This window comes from Sciurus carolinensis, chromosome 3, assembly GCF_902686445.1.
Source record: "Sciurus carolinensis chromosome 3, mSciCar1.2, whole genome shotgun sequence".
NCBI classification, from domain to species: Eukaryota; Metazoa; Chordata; class Mammalia; order Rodentia; family Sciuridae; genus Sciurus; species Sciurus carolinensis.
In genome coordinates this window covers 171,641,750-171,661,565 of record NC_062215.1, presented here as the reverse complement: position 1 = coordinate 171,661,565, position 19,816 = coordinate 171,641,750, and the positions used below count along the sequence as shown (strand labels likewise).

The following is a 19,816-nucleotide window of genomic DNA, read 5'->3' as shown; positions in this document are numbered from 1 at the left end:
GAATATTCTATATATGTCTATTAAGTCTAGGTTATTGATTGTGTTATTGAGTTCTATGGTTTCTTTGGTTGGTTTTTGTTTGGAAGATCTATCTAGTGGTGACAGTTTTGTGTTAAAGTCACCCAGAATTATTGTGTTGTGGTCTATGGGATTCCTGAAATTGAGAAGGATTTGTTTGATGTACAGGGATGCACCATTGTTTGGGGCATAAATATTTGTGATTGTTATGTCTTCCTGGTTTATGGTTCCCTTAAGCAGTATGAAATGTCCTTCTTTATCCCTTCTGACTAACTTTGACTTGAAGTCCACTTTATCGATATGAGGATGGAAACCCCTGCTTTTTTAGTGAGTCCATGTGCATGGTAGGTTTTTTTCCTATCCTTTCACCTTTAGTCTGTGGATGTCTTTTTCTATGAGATGAGTCTCTTGAAGGCAGCATATTGTTGGGTCTTTCTTTTTAATCCAATCTGCCAGTCTATGTCTTTTGATTGATGAGTTTAGGCCATTAATGTTCAAGGTTATTATTGAGATATGATTTATATTCCCAGTCATTTGGCTTATTTTTGGTTTTTAAGTTGGCTTGGTTTCTCCTTTGAGTGGTTTTTCTCTAAGGTAGTTCCTCCCTTTGCTGACCTCCATTGTTGTTTTTAATTTCCTCCTCATGGAATATTTTGTTGAGAACATTCTGTAGTGCAGGCTTTCTATTTGTAAATTCTTTTAACTTTTGTTTATCATGGAAGAATTTTATTTCATCTTCAAATCTGAAGGTTAGTTTTGCTGGGTATAGGATTCTTGATTGGCAACCATGTTCTTTCAGACCTTGAAATATGTTGGTCCAGGCCCTTCTAGCTTTTAGAGTCTGGGTTGACAAGTCGGCTGCTATCCATATTGGTCTCCCCCTATATGTAATCTGATGCTTTTCTCTTGTGACCTTCAAAATCCTATCTTTATTTCGAATGTTAGGCATTTTCATTATAATGTGCTTTGGTGTGGACCTATTGTGATTTTGTGCATTTGGTGTTCTGTAAGCCTCTTGTATTTGATTTTCCATGTCATTCTTCGGGTTTGGGAAATTTTCTGATATTATTTCATTGGATAGGTTGTTATTCCATTGGTTTGTATCTCTGTGCCTTCCTCAATCTCAATAATTCTTAAATTTGGTCTTTTCATGATGTCCCATAGTTCTTGGAGATTCCGTTCATGATTTCTTACCATCTTCTCTGTTTGGGCAACTTTATTTTCAAGATTAAATATTTTGTCTTCATTGTCTGAGGTTCTGTCTTCCAAGTGGTCTAGTCTTTTGGTGATGCTTTCCATTGAGTTTTTTATTTGGTTTATTGTTTCCTTCATTTCAAGGATTTTCTTTTTTCTTTTTTTTTTTTTTTTTTGAGAATCTCTATCTCTTTGTTGAAATGATCTTTTGCTTCCTGCAGTTGCTCTGTCAGCTTATTGGTATTATCATTCATTGCCTGCATTTGCTCTCTTATCTCATCCTTTGCTTTATGAATCATCTTAATCATGTATAATCTGAAGTTCTTTTCTGACATTTCTTCTAACATACTGTCATTGGATTCTATGAATTTAGAATCTAGATTTGTTTGGATCATTTTCTTCCCTTGTTTTTTCATGTTGTTCAAGTATCTTCCCCTTTAGCAGTGCAGATCTGGGGTACTGCAGATTTCCCCCTATAGGCTTATAGTGGCCCTATAGGTTTCTAAAACCCTTTCTTTAAGGGGAGATCAGTATTAGCAGTGCCCAATTCAGACACTATGCAATCCTAGACCAAATAGCCCCTATGAGGACAATAACAAAAGTGTCATAATAAACAGAATGAGTTCAAATATTATCTTCAGTAAAACAAACAGATTTGCAATAAGGTCTGCAGTTTCAAATGGAGGACAAAGAAGATGCAGAGGGATGTAGAATGTGGCTGTTAATTGGATAAGAAAAGAATATACAGAAATTCTAGATAATAGAAAGGGTGAGAGTGTAATCAAAAGAAATTGGATTTAGCATGCAAAAAAGGGAGAAAGAGACTCTGAGGGAACAGGTAAACAAAAGGAAAAGAGAGCAAGAAAAGTAAAGAAATAAAAACTTAAATTTTTTCAATAAGAAGAAAAAAGAAAATCTACATTATAACAGTCATACAGTAATGAAACCTCCCAGAGTTCAGTAGCCTGATGCATGAGAGGTACCTTACAATGAGCTTCAGGTATCCAGCAGGCATCTCAGGATGGGATTTGTCCCACCTAAAGATTGGAGCTGAGGCTTCGAGGATTATCCAAGATGGCCACTCTGGCTTCCAAATGTGTTGGCAAATGGGGAGCTGCAGCTCGAGGTGTGGACATGGTTGCCTGGAGGTCCTGGAGGTGGGATGCTGTTGATCAGGCAGGGGTCCTGGAGTTTGGGTGTGTTTGGTGTGGTTGCGGGATCCTGGAGGCCGGGTGCAGTCGGTCTGGGGTCCCGGTGATAGGGCGCAGTCAGTTGGTCTAGGGGTCCTGGCGGCAGGGAGCAGTCAGTCGATGTGAGGGCTCTGGAGACAGGGAGTGATCAGTCGGGCTGAGGGATCCTGGAGACAGGGCTCAGTCAGTCTGGCCAGGGGTCCTACGGGGCCTGGCTGTTGTCTCAAAATGGCGGCAGGTACTGTAACAGTGAACTTCCAGGCAACAGCAGGCAGCTGGTGCTCCACTGGCGGTTGGTGATCAGTTTGCTGACTATTGTCAGACGATCGGGAGGTGAACCTCATGCGTTGGGTGATGGATAGGTGTAAGGCAGGCGATGGACAGGTGAGGGGCAGGCAAATGGTGGATGATAGGCACCTGACAGTGAGCAATCTGCACTCAAAAAAGGCATCGGTATGCTGGCAGATTGCAGGTGATCACAGCAGACAAATGGGTAAACGGCAGGGGATCGATAAGCAGCAAAAACTGCCTCACCAAGGAACAGATATCCTCTGCTTGAAACTGGAGTCCCGGAGGAACAAGGAAGCAGCCTCCCTCTAGTCTGCCATCTTGGATCTCCAGTTCCAGATTTTTTAAAAGAAGACTTTTTTATACCCTTGGTACCCAGTAGAGACCCATTTTAAAAAAGCATTGGGTTGACAGTGTGAGTAAACAAATAGACAAACCCAAGACTGTACAACTGAGTCAGTGGCCCTGAGGTTGAGGGTCTAAGCGCTCTTGTTCCCCTCCTGCTCCTCTCCCTCCTGCCTTCTGCTCATTGGCTTATATATACACTGGATGTTAGTAAAGTGGAAAGGGCCTCCTCTCAGGAGAGTGGACACCAGTTCCAGGATTAACCATTTCATTGTTTTGAAAATCCAAATTCTGGTTTTCCATTCTTTCCCTTCTTTATTCATGGAATAGCTTCCAAATAATTCCAAACTTTCAGCAAGTGGTAGCTTGATATGTATTCCCTGGGGCAAGACTGCAGAGGGAAGCTGTTTTGAAGCATTGGCACAACTTGTATGTCTCCACACGGCAGAATAACTTGACAAGGAAAGCTCCTGTCACCAGACGGCCTGGCCCCTTGTTCTGCCCCTTCATGGACATTTTCAGTAATGTGAGGTCCAGAGATTGGTGATGAATTTAAGGTGTCAAACAAAATGATCCTTCGGTTACTTTTAAAGTTTCTCTGGTGATGGAAGTCATTTCCTGTCTCTGGCAATCCCTACATCTCTTATGGGGTATTCCTTGACCTTGTGTGTGTGTGTGTGTGTGTGTGTGTGTGTGTGTGTGTAAGAAGTTGGTAATAAACCAAAAGAAAACATTTCCCATTATTAACCACTTCTACTGGATTCCCTTTCCTTTCTACTCTCATAACATATACCCAGTGTCACCAAAATGGCAATACTCATACTACTGTTGTTGATGCTTCTTTACCTCGATTTAGTTTGCATTTATCACGTAACTTCAACATGACATGTCACTAAAAACTAATAGCCAATGAATTGATCCATAGCAAATCTTCATGAAAAGCAATCCCTGATCGCATCGGAAGTCAGTGCAATGAAGTGGTGAGTCTGTTGGAAGGGACGGCGAGGGGGTGCTTCCTGGCCATGTAGTGACACTGTCTCACTGCTGACAGCCCAGGAAGGCATCCGCCTACCCGAGACAAAGCCATGAAATTCATTCCTAAAGGTTGAAGCAGCTGCAACACCAGCCCCCAGTTGCAGTCGATCATGCTGATATCAAAATGAACCACCCTCCCGCAGAAACACTTTGAACTGAGAAACTAAATATTTGAAGTATGTTCTAAATAAGTCAAGGAGACTGGTTATCTTGTTTGAACAAACCAGCTGCTGAACTCGAGAGTTGTTTGCTCTGCTAGAACAGGCCATATGGATTTTGAGTCCTGCTTGTGTTCAATCAGATTTAAACTTTAACTTAAGCATATGCTAAAAGTGGCTTGATTCCCAGATTTAAATTTTTGCGCACACAGTCCCTCTAAGATGCCCAGTCCTGGGATGGGCATTAAGGTAAGGTTGTCGTAATGGAAACCTAAAGAGAATTATTTATAGACTAACAACACTATACAGAGTGTGGGTTGGGTAAGGAAAATGTTTCACTTTTAAAAAGCACTCTGAAATGTCCTTTGTCAGGAAAACAATGCCACGCGCCTTGGAGTGATGGAATCGTCCCTCCTTGTCACAGCTAGATTGTTACCCTCCTGCCCCAGCCTGCAGCACTTACCACACCTAGCATCACTGCCTGCCTGTTCTGTCGTGACAGGTATCATTTCTCTCTTGCTTCCCACCTTCCCATCAGAATGTCATGAGACACATTTGGTCACTGAAGTTCGGTGCAGGCGGAAATCTTATCTGTGCCTTCAGTAGGCATTCCTGCATTTGATGAATTGAAATTTTTTAAAAATCTCATTGCAGTATTATTTTTGATAAGAATATTCAAGTTTCTTCAACCATTAGCTCTAGTCATCAAAGTCTCTCCTTCCCTTCAGCTTTAAAGTTGGGGTGGCCAGCTCTCCCTTTTTGCCTGGATTCAAGGGTTAGCTGAGGATGTGGAACTTCTGGTGCTAACCCGGGGAAAGTCCCAGGTTAGCGGGGACACGTTGGACTCCCTACCAGAAGTGTAGACCAGTAGACGTCTCCTGGGGTGCAGACGTTCCAGGCTTTAGAATAAAAATACAACCTGAGAGTGAGAATCCAGTCACAAAGAGCAGGCTGGCTAAGACAGATGGGAGGCCAACTGTGCCGGAGAGATGAGATTTACTGACGAGAGGAAGAGCACCCTGTACCCTGAGAGCCGTTCCATGCAGCCTTAAATGATGGCTGTTAAGCAGAAGGACAGGATGATCAGAGAGGTGAATAAAAATTCCTCATTACCCAGGAATGTGCTTTGTTAGCCTAATTGCCTCTCATCTGCACTGTATATATTTTATGCATGAACAACTTTCTGATTTAGAGATGGGATTGATAAAAAGCTTTCAGTCAAAAGGAAAAATTACCCTTAAAACCCTCCCCAGATGTAGCTGCATTCAATTTAGAAAGATAACATTAGGTCAGATAAGGGTCGGCCAGTTCAACAATGGCAAGGGGCTGGGCTGGGACCACGCAGGATCTGGATGTGTTGATGTGACAATGGAGAGTTGGCAGAGGCTGGAACATTCCACCCTTAGCCAAGTCCCCCAAGCCATCAATCTCAGGGTGAAAGCTGGAGATCAAAACACATGGAAATAGCAAAGTGGTCTCGAAAAATTTATTATCATTTCAGATAGATTGCAATAAATATCCAGATTTGGCAGATGAAGAAGATCATTGTGTTCTTTTGGTGCAAACTTGAAATATTGGCTCATAAAATAGGAAAGAGGATTGGAAAATCAACTAAGCCAGGGTTGTTTAAAAATGGTTAGGAATAAGAGATCAAGGGGAAATAAAGATGCATTTCCATTTTTTTTCAGTGCAAAAGAATATAGTTCAGTTGAATTCATCTAAAGTTGAGATCTTAAAAAGAGACCAACAATGTCTGTTCCAAGTGCTGCTGATAAACAGGAAGAGACTAATTGTGTCATCCTGCAGTAAGGAGTCCTTGGAGGGCTGGCTTTAATAGATAATAATTGGCACGCATGTATACAAATGGATTCCTCTAGGTTCTCCAAATCATATTCATCCTATAAATGAATATATCAGAGAAGGAGGTGACAAGCAAATAGGAAGTGTAGTACGCTTTTTAAAAATTTGGTTTTCTCTCTACCTGTCCAATCCCTTGACCTCTTTGGTCCACATTTTCTCATTCATTCACTCATTCAACATTTATGAACACCTCCTCCTGTGTGTCAGGAAATAAGCCGAGTTTGGGGACAAAAAGACTAAAAGGACATGGCCTTCCACTCCGATTGGCCTTTAGCTGGGGAGACAGTGTGACAGCACAGCACAGGCATAGTTGATCAGGGCACCCCACGTAGGTTCACGGGTGGAGCTGAGGGTGCTCGCTGTATGTTAAGTTATATCAACTGGAGGTGTTATTGTCCCACATTCAAGAGATCTGTCCCTACACTGAGTGAATGGCTGGCTGCATGTGGAGTTGCTTATTATTGGGTAAGAAAGAATAGGATGGATAAAAGCAGATGGAAGGTCCACCAATGAAATAGGCAGGTGACCAGACTCGCCAGGCCCTGAGGAGAGACCTCCCTCCCCAGTCATCCCTGGGACACGACCCAAGGGACGGCAGTCAGCCGGGCTCAGCCTGGAGGAGATGTTCTGTGATCCTGGTCACTGGCCCTTCCTCTCCCCTTTCTCCTCCATCCTTTCCACCCTTTCTTCTTCCTCTTCCAACTCTATGCTGGGCAATTAGGAAACGTGCATTTGAAAGGTCGCCCACGGGGAAAGTTAAACACACTGGAAGGGTAGTGCTGGGACACCGTCGGAGAAAGTCCACTGAAAGTGCTCAGTGGGGCGGAGGTGACGCCTGGCTGCTCGATCCTATGGGTGCCTGACAGAAGGTTCCCAGAGATGGCTCGGGCGTTGATGGGATAAAGTCTAACTACAGAGCCTGGAGGTTTTGACGATCATCATGAAATAAATTTGGGGGTTGTAAAAAGGAGTCGAATGGTTTTGAAAGAACTGGTTGCAAAAAAAAAAAAAAAAAAAGCTACAGCCAAACTTGACCTGCAGGCCTGTTGTTCCAGAGCAGCAGTGCTTAAAATAAAGCCAGGGAGGACACGCATGTTCCAGGCACCACAGTGGCCAGACACCCTCTTACTTATAGCATGACTGGGCAGTGGGACCTACGGATCCTGGTGGAAAGACTAACCTGGGAGGCAGGAGGCATGGATGGGCTCCTCTCCAGTCTTTGTTTTTTTTATTTAGAATTGTTTTATTGTCATTAACGCAAAGGTTACTTCCTACACTGAGTCGTTAATTGAGGACTGCAGCTGATCATGCTATGGTTATAAGCCAAGAGGGGTGTCTTAAAACCCGGGACACGTGTTAAGCTGTTTGCTGCAGACCTCCGTCAGGTGACTGTGCTAAGAAACCATCGCCTGGAGTCCTACCCTGCTAAGGACCTCCAGAGTGCAAGAGGTCCAATTTGCACTGTGGTATGCCCTCTGCTGTGCAGTGCCAGGGCAGTGACCAGAATTGGTATCAGGGGCGGCTTTTGTCTTCAGGACACAGGCCTGGTATGTTTTTCAGGTCCTTCAGGGTCTCCTGGTCTGGACGGCTTGCATGGTTTGAAAGGTGAGAAAGGAAGCAAAGGTGCCTCAGGTAAGATCTAAAAACCATCCCGGAGACCCAGCTTCCATGGGTGGGTGATGAGATGACGCGGAACCCTCGGGGCAGTTTCTCGCTCCGTGAGATCTGTCATAGCTGAGAGAGACACAGCATGGGAACTATTTCTAGGACTGAGGGTGACACATAAAAAGAACATTTAAGAAAACCTATTTAAGAAGGGATGTTAATAGCGCCTTGAGTTGGTCTCATTTGGGTCTCTACCAATAATAAATAACCACTTACGTGGGACTGATTTCACAGTGCTGTGGATAACAAACAAAGTCTGGGCGGTAAAAGAAATTGTGTAGTTTTAACTATAGCAGTGTCTTGTGTGGCCATGTGGACCTAATCAGCCCCTCAAGTATTCCTTTACTGCCACTGCTAAAAAAAAAATATTACCTGAACTATTTGCTGTGATTTTTGATATCACAAAGAGGCTGATCTTCAACAGCTGCATTTTAGTTTGTTCCTCTCATAACACACACATTGGTTGTGTCAGTTTCTCAGGAAAAATATAATCGAAGTTTATCAAAGCTGTAACTCAACATGTAGACTTGAGAGACTATAGGGAAAGGAGACTTGTGCTGCTAGGTATTTTGGAGAGACGAAACCTTTATTTATTTTGAACATTGAAAAGTAATTTAGGACACTTGGGTCTCATTTAGTGGCTCTTCCAAATAGCCTGAAAACCAGTGATGTTCTCCCCTCTCACTGGGAAACTCCATAATACCATGGTTCTCATTAGATGCTGCCTTCCACTCAAATTTCAAAGAAGATCATCCATCATTATTTACTATTGCATCTCATTTGTTTTTGCTTCGTCCATCGTAAAGGTTGGAGGGTTGGTATTATCACTCACCTATTCATTTTTTTTTTTTTAAATCTGAGAAATAACCATAAAAGGAATCAAACCTGATTTTGACCAGTGTGATGGGTCATTGAGAGAAAATGGTGACCCAGGTATGGTCACAGTTGGAAGCACCATTGCAGTCAGAGGGTGGTCTCTGAAGAACCAGCCACTTCTCTGCCACATTCCTTTTGGGAAATGGTTCCTTGTCAAGTCCAAGTAAGATAAAAAAGTGTTCGTGCTGTTTTCCCTGTTAAGGTTCACATGAAATGGGCCCACCTGGTCCAGTGGGACTACCTGGGTTAAGAGGGGAGATGGGAGACCCCGGGAGCCCGGGAATTTCTCCTCCTGGCCTTTTTGGTGAAAAAGGTCCCCCAGGTCCTCCAGGTAAGAAGCAGCATGTTTTATCCCTCTTTGATTTATTCAAAATCTTTCAAATACAAAGCTAATGTGTAAACCTGTGCTTATGCAGGGAGACCAGGACCACCCGGTCCTGCAGGCATCCCAGGACATGTTCCTATTGGTGATATTCCTTACCCGGGTCCACCTGGAGATCGGGGACCTCCTGGCCCTGATGGTCCAAGAGGTACGACAGCATCATGGCAAAGGATGGGGATGCTCCCTTCATTGGAGGCTGCCAGCTCGGCAGGGCTCTAGGAGGGGAGGCTAGCAGGGCAGAGCATAGGCAGTCCCTTCAGTTAGGCAGGTAGATAAGTGGGACCCGGTTGGGTGGTACTTGGGTACTGAACCTCTCTCTTTCGTGCCAGTCCTATCGTGTACCTCTGCCCGGCACAGACTCTGACGTAGAGTAAGCGTTTCTCACGAGCATCATGCTGCCCCCGAGTCTTCAGAAGAGCCCAGGAGGCGGGAAACACGCCCTCCTTGGTTTCTGCCACCTGTCCACTGGCCCAGAGTAGGAGGACCCAGACCCCTCACACACCCAGAAACGTCTCCTTGTGGGCATCTAACAGTGCACCTTGCTCCTCTGGCCATTTAGCAGGGATGCGCTCTGGCAGGCCCCGCCCTTGGAAGTTATTACAAGCTGACAGAGTCGGGGCAGCCGAGAGCTGATTGGGAGAGGAGCTGGCTCAGCGCCCAGTGCCGGCGGCCACATTCGTCCTTCCCCCTCCACAACCCCCGCCCCAGCTCTTCCACACGCGGATCCACCCTCTTGGAATCTTCAAGATTTAGTGAGGGTGGGACTGTGTGCCAATAAAAATAAAAGCAAGGAAAACTGCTAAGAAGTATAGAAGCTAAGTGGAGAAAGAATTGCGGTTGATTCATTTCCTATTTGTAGACATTAATTTTCAAATAGGATTACAGATTGAATATTCCTTTTGTATCTATTGATGTGATATTTTCTCCAGAGCCTTTCCATCCACCTGTCTGCCAGTCTATCCACTCATCCATCCATCCATCCACCCACCCACCCACTCTTCCATCCACCCAGTTAAAGTAGTGAGATGATAATGCAAACAAAAACCATAAAAAGACACTTTCAAGAGGAACAGCCTTGAAAGGGAAGAAGATTTTGCTCAGATTCATTTTGTCTAATAGTTGCTAACCCTTTGTCTACACCCTTTCTCAGCTTGGGCTCCAAGGGACACACTCTGTGTCTCACTCCTGATACTATTGACTTTCTTATTCTAATCCCTTATATCCCTTGCTTGCAAATCATTAAATTGCTTTTCTTAAGATTTCAGGCAGCTAGTACATACCTTTGTCTTTGACTGAAACATTTTTGCCTTTTCACTGTGCTCAGGAGCACCCGGGCTTCCAGGCCCCCCTGGGAGAGTTGACTGTCTGAGAGGGGAACCAGGTGACTGCGGTCTGCCAGGGCCTCCAGGACCACCAGGTCCCCCAGGCCCTCCAGGGTGCCAGGGTGTTCCAGGATGTGATGGAAAAGATGGCCAAAAAGGTATGCATACAGTCTGTTGCTTCAGTGGTATGCGAAGGCTCTCCTTCTCTTGCTCTTGAGGGTCTGAGGTACCGTCCTTCCATGATGTCATTCTTATTTCTTGTGGAAACAGGGGATATATTTCCAAAATGTCCTGACTTCCCCCCAAAAGTCTCCAAGTTTGGGTAAAATTTTGATATGTAAAAATAAGAAATACAAGTTTCTTTTTAGTCTCTCCTAGACCAAAACTGAGCAATGGAAATATAATGAAAATCACATGCATAATTTAAATTATTTATTTTATCACAAAATCAGTATAAAATTATCAATGAGATAACACAACTGATTGTGCAAACCTAGTTATTTTCTGCACTAAACCACTGCTTCCTGCCTTTGAAGTCTGCTGTGTGTTTTACACACGTAGCACAACCCAGTTTGGATTAGCTACATTTCAAATGCTCAGTAGTCAGTACCTGTATGTGGTTAGTTGCTTTGTAGGAGGATTTCAGAGAACTATTAAGTTCATAGAACTTTTTTGTTGAAAAAGGACCACTAATGATTATCCATTTTAACTCCCTTATTGCATAAATAAGAAAGCTAGATATCAGAGGAACAGCCATCGAGGTTTGCCAAGGGAGCCCAGTAACTAGCACCTTGCCTTATTTCTGACCCCAATGTGAAGCATGGCAAAGATTAGGGCCGAGGGGAGATCAAAACCACCATGAGGGTGCCATGATGCAGAGAATATGACACCTGTGAAATTGTGCAGTGCACATCTATACAACAGCATGCGGCTCTCTTCGTCTGTATTAGCAATGAAATCAATCTCAGATTGCAAGTTTGTGGGTTTCCAATGATTGGACATCAGAATTGGACTGACATGTTGTAATCATACAGAAGAAAGAGGAAAGGGGCTGGCTGACTCTCTTCTTCCCCAGCCGTTACTGTACAGAATGAAACTCCACCTGGACATAAACTCTAGTCCCTGGGGAAAAACAGCAGGCTGTGTAAATCATGGTGACCAGCCTAAAGATCCGCAGGGAACTAGGGCACTGGCGGAAGCAATAACCATGCTTCTCCACTTCCGTCCCGAGGGCATGGGAGCAGACAGAGTTCTGTTGCAGAGAAGACCAGGTATTCCTTCAGTTTACCTTTAGCCACATGCGCAGTGGGAAATATTCTATTTCATCATCATGTATTAGGCACCATAGGAATGTAATGATGACAGGATTTAAACAGCCCCACTCTCATTCAGCACTGAGTTTCCTGATGGAGGACAGATATTCACACACAAGGAAACACCGCTACAACCAGGCTCAGCGCTCCGAGCCATGAGCCCAGAGGGAGCTGCTGGGCTTTGGCTGGGATTCCAGAGAGGGCCTCCCTGAGGAGATGGACTCAGGCCTGAACTCTAAGAAGGAGAGGACTTCATGGAGCGGGAAGGAGAGAGGGAACAACGTGGGGGGAGAACTGAGCCATTGGTGGTTCCAGAGCTAAGAAAGTGAGCAAGAGGGTGATGGAGCCCCCCTGGGACCCCTGGCTCTGGGACATGGCCTCATTTTCCCGGGGTTCAGTCCTCTGACTGACTCTAGATCAAGTGCAGTCTTCTGGCTCCATTTCAGTTTCCTCTTAGTCATAAACACGTCCTCCTTGGTTCTTCTCACTGACCACTGTGTGCCCTGTGGATAGGCAGGTTTTCGTTGCCCTACGGGCAGTCCTGAGGCAAATCTCTACCCCGGCCCTTTCTTGGAGTGGGTGTCTAAGGTCGATAACCAAGTGTTATCGTCTTCATATTGCTTTTTTCCAGCGCCCTCATGTTTACACTTCTTTTAGGACCGATGGGATTTCCAGGGCTTCCAGGGCCACCTGGTCTTCTAGGGCCACCTGGAGAGAAGGGTTTACCTGGACCTTCAGGTAGAAAAGGACCCACAGGTCCTCCAGGTAAGCTTCTAACGAGCGGCCCTCCCCTGAGCAACCTCAACACATACTGACGGTCATCATTCAGGAAGTACTTAACAATTACGAAACTCTTAGTACGTGAGTCAGGCCCTTCTGATATAAAAAAGCATGTTATTTTAGGCTGTACCACGAAGACTCATGTTTGATGAACATTTTATCAAATGAGTAAGTTCAAATATTAAGAGATGTTGTTACACTCTTTCTAAGAAAACTTGTCCTCCTTCTCACAAAAAGCAAAGATGGATTTGATTATTTGTTGGTATTGTTTATTCACTTCCTTTCCCTGAATGTCTGTGGATTTCACCAGGTGTTTTATTTAACTACTTTTATAAAGTGCATTAGTTCCTTCAAAGGTTAGAGGCTGTTTTAACTTTGTAGAGTTAACCAGATGTGTGCCTGTAAAACTGGTGAGAATAATGCCTTTCAAGAGTCTAGGTCAATACCAAGCAGCATCGTGACAATTCAGAATGTTCTGCAGTGTCTGGAATTGACACTGTAGTTCAGAGAACAGAGAAAGGCCACCACAGAACAAAAGGACAATGGACTTGCACTTGGATTATTCTTATATTTCCTTCCTGGGTATAGCCTATCAAATTTGGCAAATTAGTACAGAATTGTCAAAAGCTTTTAAATGAAGAGAATTCCTATCTACATTAATTCAGGGCATACTTGCTGTAAGAAATCAACCAGAATTGTATATTTCTCAGGAGACTTGCATTCGAGTCTTTAGTCTAGGGATGAAAACTCCATTAGTACAAAATCATAGCTATTCCTGTCAGTCACACTGATGTGGACATTTTTATGTAAATAAGATGCTGTCACTCTGAATGTCATTGATGCTGTCCCAAATTATTATTTGTGTTCTCAAACAATCTTTGTCATTTTTGTCCTAATTCACAAATTTAAAATCTCTTTCCACATGTGAAAATCTTCGCACGGCCTCGTTTTTTTTTTGGCTTCGAATCTCTCCAGGTCCCAGAGGTAAGAGCGACTGTACAACTGATCATTTCTTCTCAGTCTGGTTTCTCTGTCATTTTTGTCGTATTTGTGAAATAAGTCCGTCCATTTTTGTGGGTGGGGTGCTGTAATGATGTCAGGGTTCAATGCTTTGCCTCCGTGTTGCAGACACGGTGACCTCGTATTAGAGCATCCTGGTGCCCCCAGCCCTGTGGCTGTGGAGATAGTTCAGCTGCTCAGCTTCTGTCATCTTCCACGGGCCCAGGTGTGAGTGCTCCCTCCCCCAAATTCCAAAGCATGTGCCCTTGTAAGTTCCTCTTCTGAATTCTACGATACAGGAGTACAGAACAACCCGAATATAAGTAGTATGGACATGACTAAAAGATGGGCCCTTGTCACCCAACAAGGAACTGTGATCAGCCTTTCCTGTCCCACCCTGAAGTCCCTTTTCAACAAGCACACTTCTTTGTGTTAAAAAGAAGGTGTTCGCTTAGGATGCAAAAAATGCATTTGTGTGTGTGTGTGTGTCTGACATGTTCAAAGAGAATACAAAGTGTTTCTCAAAAGAAAAAAAGAAAAAGAAAAATTGTGAATATTTGCATTTACTCTTTCCAGGCAACTGTTATAAACCCTAATGAAAATCGCACTGAATACAGATGCTATATATTATTTTTAGGGCCCTTAGGAGGGACACTGTGGCCCCTGTCTTTCAACTTCTGGTTTATTGAAAAGTAAAATAATATTTAAATCTTGCTATTTTAAATGCTAGTATTTAAAAGTCATAGTTGTATATTTAATGAGTTTTCATTTCAGTTCTCTCTTTGTGGCGATTGTATGTAGAAATTCATTTGATGATAACATCCAAATTCTAAATCTAAACTACCAGCCAAGTCCCCATCCCCTATGCCCCCATGGACAGGCCCAAGATGATTCAGGGAAAATTGGAAATGTTCCCATGATCTCCCCAAATCACTCAGAGTGGAAGAGCTAAGTTTTACATGAAACTAGACAGATTGTGAAAATATATCTTTGCCTGTGTTGCTTGTGGCTTCATACCATGATTTGTAGGGTCACCTTCCAAACAGCCTATAGAATTCTAATGCAGTTTGTACAGTCCATTAAGAAATGTGCAGACCAGAGCTAGCGTTTGTAGCCACACTGTGCTGGAAGTTTCTTACTCCTTTATCAGTTATTGTTAAAATTATGATGCACATTTGGATGAATTTTAAGAAACTATAAATAATCAACTGGAATGTGTTAAAGTGTCCATTTCTTAGAATTCATCACACAGATGTTAAGAGTTCTTGAGACTGTATGTATGACATGGGGGTTAAGGGCATGAGTCTGGAACCGGAATATTCTGTATTTGGCCTCGACTCTGCAATTTGTTAGTGGTGTGATCATGAGTTATGTCACTTATGCACCTAGTTTTCTTACCTGGGAGTAACAGTAGCACCACATGGAGCTGTTAAGGGGCTCTAGCAGTGATACACTTAGCGCAGGCCTGGTGCCTGAGAGTGTTCAGTAGGTGTTGGCTGCTATTTATTGTGCACCGTTATTTCTTATCCTTTGTGGGATGTTTGCAGGGTGAGTGAATGAAACTTTAGGAACAAAAAATGTCTTGAAGAATTTTAAAAGGTCAGCCCCTAAATGACTGGGAATACAAATCATGTCTCAATAATAACCTTGAACGTTAATGGCCTAAACTCATCAATGAAAACACATAGATTGGAAGAATGGATTAAAAATAAAGATCCAACAATATGCTGCCTTCAAGAGACTCATCTCATAGAAAAAGACATCCACAGACTAAAGGTGAAAGGATGGGAAAAAACCTACCACGCACACAGACTCAGTAAAAAAGTGGGGGTTTCCATCCTTATTTCAGATAAAGTGGACTTCAAGTCAAAGTTAGTCAGAAGGGATAAAGAAGGACATTTCATACTGCTTAAGGGAACCATAAATCAGGAAGACATAATGATCATAAATATTTATGCCTAACAACAGTGTATCCATGTACATCAAACAAATCCTTCTCAATTCCAGGAATCACATAGACCACAACACAATAATTCTGGGTGACTTTAACACACCGCTGTCACCACTAGAGAGATCATCCAAACAAAAACTAAACAAAGAAACCATAGAACCCAATAACACAATCAATAACTTACACTTAGCAGACATATATACAACAAGCAAAATCACTTTCTTCTCAGCAGCACATGGAACCTTCTCAAAAATAGACCATATGTTATGCCACAAAACAGCCCTTAGGAAATGCAAAAAAATAGAGATACTGCCTTGTGTTCTATCAGATCATAATGGAATGAAATTAGAAATTGATGACAAAATAAAAAACAGAAATTACTCCAACACCTGGAGACTAAATAATATACTATTGAATGAAGCATGGATAACAGAAATCATCAGGAAGGAGATAAAAAAATTCTTAGAGGTCAAAGAGAATGATGATACAACATATCAAAATCTCTGGGACACTATGAAAGCAGTACTAAGAGGAAAATTCATTAAATGGAGCACATTCAAGAAAAGAATAAAAAGTCAAAAACTAAATGACCTAACATTACATCTCAAAACCCTAGAAAAAGAACAGATCAACACCAAAAGTAGTAGAAGACAGGAAATAATTAAAATCAGAGCTGAAATCAATGAAATTGAAACAAAAGAAACAATTCAAAAAATTGACAAAACAAAAAGTTGGTTCTTTGAGAAAGTAAACAAAATAGACAAATCCTTAGCCACACTAACAAAGAGAAAGAGAGAGAAAACTCAAATTACTAGAATTCGTGATGAAAAAGGAACTATCACGACAGACACCACTGAAATACATAACATAATGAGAAGCTACTTTGAAAATCTGTATTCCAACAAAATAGAAAATACTGAAGACATAAACAAATTTCTAGAGACATATGATTCTCCCAAACTGAACCAGGAGGACATACACAATTTAAACAGATGAATTTCAAGCAATGAAATCAAAGAAGCTATCAAAAGCCTACCAACCAAGAAAAGCCCAGGACCAGATGGATTCTCAGCTGAGTTCTACAAGACCTTCAAAGAAGAACTTATACCAATACTTCTCAAAGTATTCCAGGAAATAGAAAAGGAGGGAACCCTACCAATCTCATTCTATGCAGTTAATATCACCCTCATACCAAAACCAGGCAAAGACATATCAAGGAAAGAAAATTTTAGACCAATATCCTTGATGAATATAAATGCAAAGATCCTTAACAAAATATTAGCAAACCATATCCAAAACATATTAAGAGGATAGTGCACCATGATCAAGTGGGGTTCATCCTGGGAATGCAAGGTTGGTTCAACATCCATAAATCAATAAATGAAATCCATTATGTCAGTAGACTTAAGGATAAGAATCATATGGTTATTTCAATTGATGCAGAAAAAAAGTTTGACAAAATACAACACCCCTTCATGCTCAAAACACTAGAAAAAAATTGGGATAATAGGAACATGCCTGAACATTGTATAAAGGCTATTTATGCTAAGTCCATGGCCAATATCATTCTTAATGGAGAAAAACTGAAAGCATTCCCTTTAAAAATGGGAACAAGACAGGGATGCCCTCTTTCACCACTTCTATTCAACATGGTTCTGGAAATACTAACCAGAGCAATTAGACAGACTAAAGAAATTAAAGGGATACGAATAGGAAAAGAGGAACTCAAGCTGTCACTATTTGCTGATGACATGATTCTCTACTTAGAGGATCCAAAAAACTCCACCAGAAAACTTCTAGACATAAATGAATTCAGCAAAATAGCAGGATATAAAATCAACATGCATAAATCTAAAGCATTTTTATGCATAAGCAATGAAACATCTGAAAGGGAAATGAGGAAAACAACTCCATTCACAGTAGCCTCAAAAACAAAACAAAACAAAAAAAAAAAATACTTGGGAATCAATCTAACCAAAGAGGTGAAAGATCTCTACAATGAAACTACAAAACACTGAGGAAGACAGAAAGATCTCCCATGTTCTTGGATAGGCAGAATTAATATTATCAAAATGGACATACTTCCAAAGGTGCTATACAAATTTAACACAATTCCAATTAAAATCCCTATGACATTCCTCATAGAAACAGAAAAAGCAATCATGAAATTCATCTGCAAGAAAAAAGACCCAGAATAGCCAAAGCAATCCTGGGCAGAAAGAGTGATGTAGGAGGTATCAGTATACCAGACCTCAAACTTTACTATAGAGCAATAGTAACAAAAATGGCATGGTACTGGCACCAAAATAGACAGGTAGATCAGTGGTACAGAATAGAAGACATGGAGATATACCCACATAAGTACAGTAACCTGTACTTATGTGGTGCCAAAAACTTACAATGGAGAAAAGATAGCCTCTTCAACAAATGGTGCTGGCAAAACTGGAAATCCATATGCAATAAAATGAAATTAAACCCCTATCTCTCACCCTGTACAAAACTCAACTCAAAATGGGTCAATGATCTAGGAATTAGACCTGAGACCCTTCACCAAACAGAAGAAAAAGTAGGTCTAAAAAGTAGGCTTAGGATCAGACTTCCTTAACAAGAACCCCATAGCGCAAGAAATAAAAGCAAGAATCAATAAGTAGGATAGATTCAAACTAAAATGTTCTTTTCTCAGCACAGGAAACAATCAATAATGTGAAGAGAGAGCCTTGGGAGAAAATCTTTTCCACACACACTTCAGACAGAGCACTCATCTCCAAACTTTATAAAGAACTTAAAAAACTTTACACCCAAAATACAAAGAACCCAATCAATAAATGGGCTAAGGAACTGGGCAGACACTTCGCAGAAGAAGATATAAGGTGATCAAGAAATGTGTGAAAAAGTGCTCATCATTCCTAGTGATTAGAGAAATGCAAATTAAAACCACCCTAAGATTTCATCTAACTTCAATTAGAATGGCTATTATTGAGAACACAGGCAATAATAAGTGTTGGCATGGATGTGGGGGAAAAGGCACACTCATATATTGCTGGTGGAGTTGCAAACTGGTGCAACCACTCTGGAAAGCAGTATGGAGATTCCTCAGGAAACTTGGAATGGAACCACATTTGACCCAGCTATCCCATTCCTCAGTTTATACCAAAGGACTTAAAATCAGCATACTACAGTGATGCAACCACATCAATGTTCATAGCAGCTCAATTCACAATAGCTAGATTGTGGAACCAACCTAGATGCCCTTCAATTGGCGAATGGATAAATAAACTGTGGTTTATATACACAATGGAATATTACTCAGTCATAAAGAATAGGAAAATTATGGCCTTTGCTGGTAAATGGATGAAGTTGGAAAATATCATGCTAAGTGAAATAATCCAAGCCCAAAAAAACCAAAGGCCGAATGTTTTCTCTGATAAGTGCATGACAATATATAACAATGGGGGGTTGTGGCGGGAAGAGAAGAATGAAGGAACTTTCGATGGTGTAGAGGAAAAAGGGGTGGGAGGTGGTGGGAATGGAAAAACAATAGAATGAAACAGACAGTATTACCCTATGTATATATGTTTGACTACATGAATGGTGTGAATCTACATTGTGTACAACCATAGAAATGAAAAGTTGTACCCCATCTGTGTACAATGAATCAAACTGTGTCTGTAAAAATAAAAAGGAACTCTGGTGGCTAACAAATTGGCCAGATGAATTTGATGTGCTGAAGTCAGAACTAAGCTTTATAATAGTTCTTCTTGGGCCTGGCTGACATTGGAATTACCTGGGGAGGTTAAAAAAACCTACAAATGCCCAGGTTCCACCCCAGAACTCCTATGCAATAGTCTAGGTTGGGGGTCTTTTCAAAAGCTCCCAACTAGGTTTTCTGTGCAGCCAAATTAAGGACACTGTCCGGGCTACATCTTGGCTTCAGCATATTTTTATAGCTCCCCCAGCTTATTCCAACATTCTTTCAAGATTGAAAGTCATTGTGTTAGAGCCCCTAGCAATCCTGAAATTCTGTTTTAGTAAGGAATGCAAGGGAAATCTCCCTGGCTACTCGTAGAGTAATGAATTAGGGACAGAGTAAGCTGAGCTTTGGGGACCCACCAGTCCTTCTTGCAGTGCCACTGATGAAATAGCACCCCAGTCAAAAATTGACCCAAAGATTGGAAATCCTGTAAAGATCATCAAATTATTATTGTCTCGGTCAACTGTCACTGTCTCGTCCTTCTGCTTCCTCTGATATACCATTTGCCATTTACAACAACAGTCAGTCATTTATACCACAAATGCTTTCCAGAAGTTTTCTGTGTATCCCTGCAGTGAGCCAGTCAAGCTCCTACCTTTGTGGAACTGGCTCTGGATGGGTGGAAATCTTGCGGACAGTTCAGTGTGGTGCCGGAAGTCTCTCCCTAGCTGAGAGTGCACTGGACCTGT

At 42.0% G+C, this 19,816-nt stretch overlaps 1 protein-coding gene across 1 annotated transcript in view; it reads left to right on the top strand.

Moving 5' to 3' along the window:
• The window catches only part of Col4a4 (collagen type IV alpha 4 chain), a 113,548-nt gene that overhangs the window by 81,226 nt on the left and 12,506 nt on the right, over window positions 1-19,816 (top strand). Inside the window, exons 36-41 of the mRNA XM_047546602.1 lie at window positions 7,649-7,720; window positions 8,832-8,960; window positions 9,046-9,159; window positions 10,336-10,491; window positions 12,304-12,411; window positions 13,402-13,410. Coding sequence (XP_047402558.1) covers window positions 7,649-7,720; window positions 8,832-8,960; window positions 9,046-9,159; window positions 10,336-10,491; window positions 12,304-12,411; window positions 13,402-13,410 — 588 coding nt within the window. The remainder of the gene's footprint in view (window positions 1-7,648; window positions 7,721-8,831; window positions 8,961-9,045; window positions 9,160-10,335; window positions 10,492-12,303; window positions 12,412-13,401; window positions 13,411-19,816) is intronic.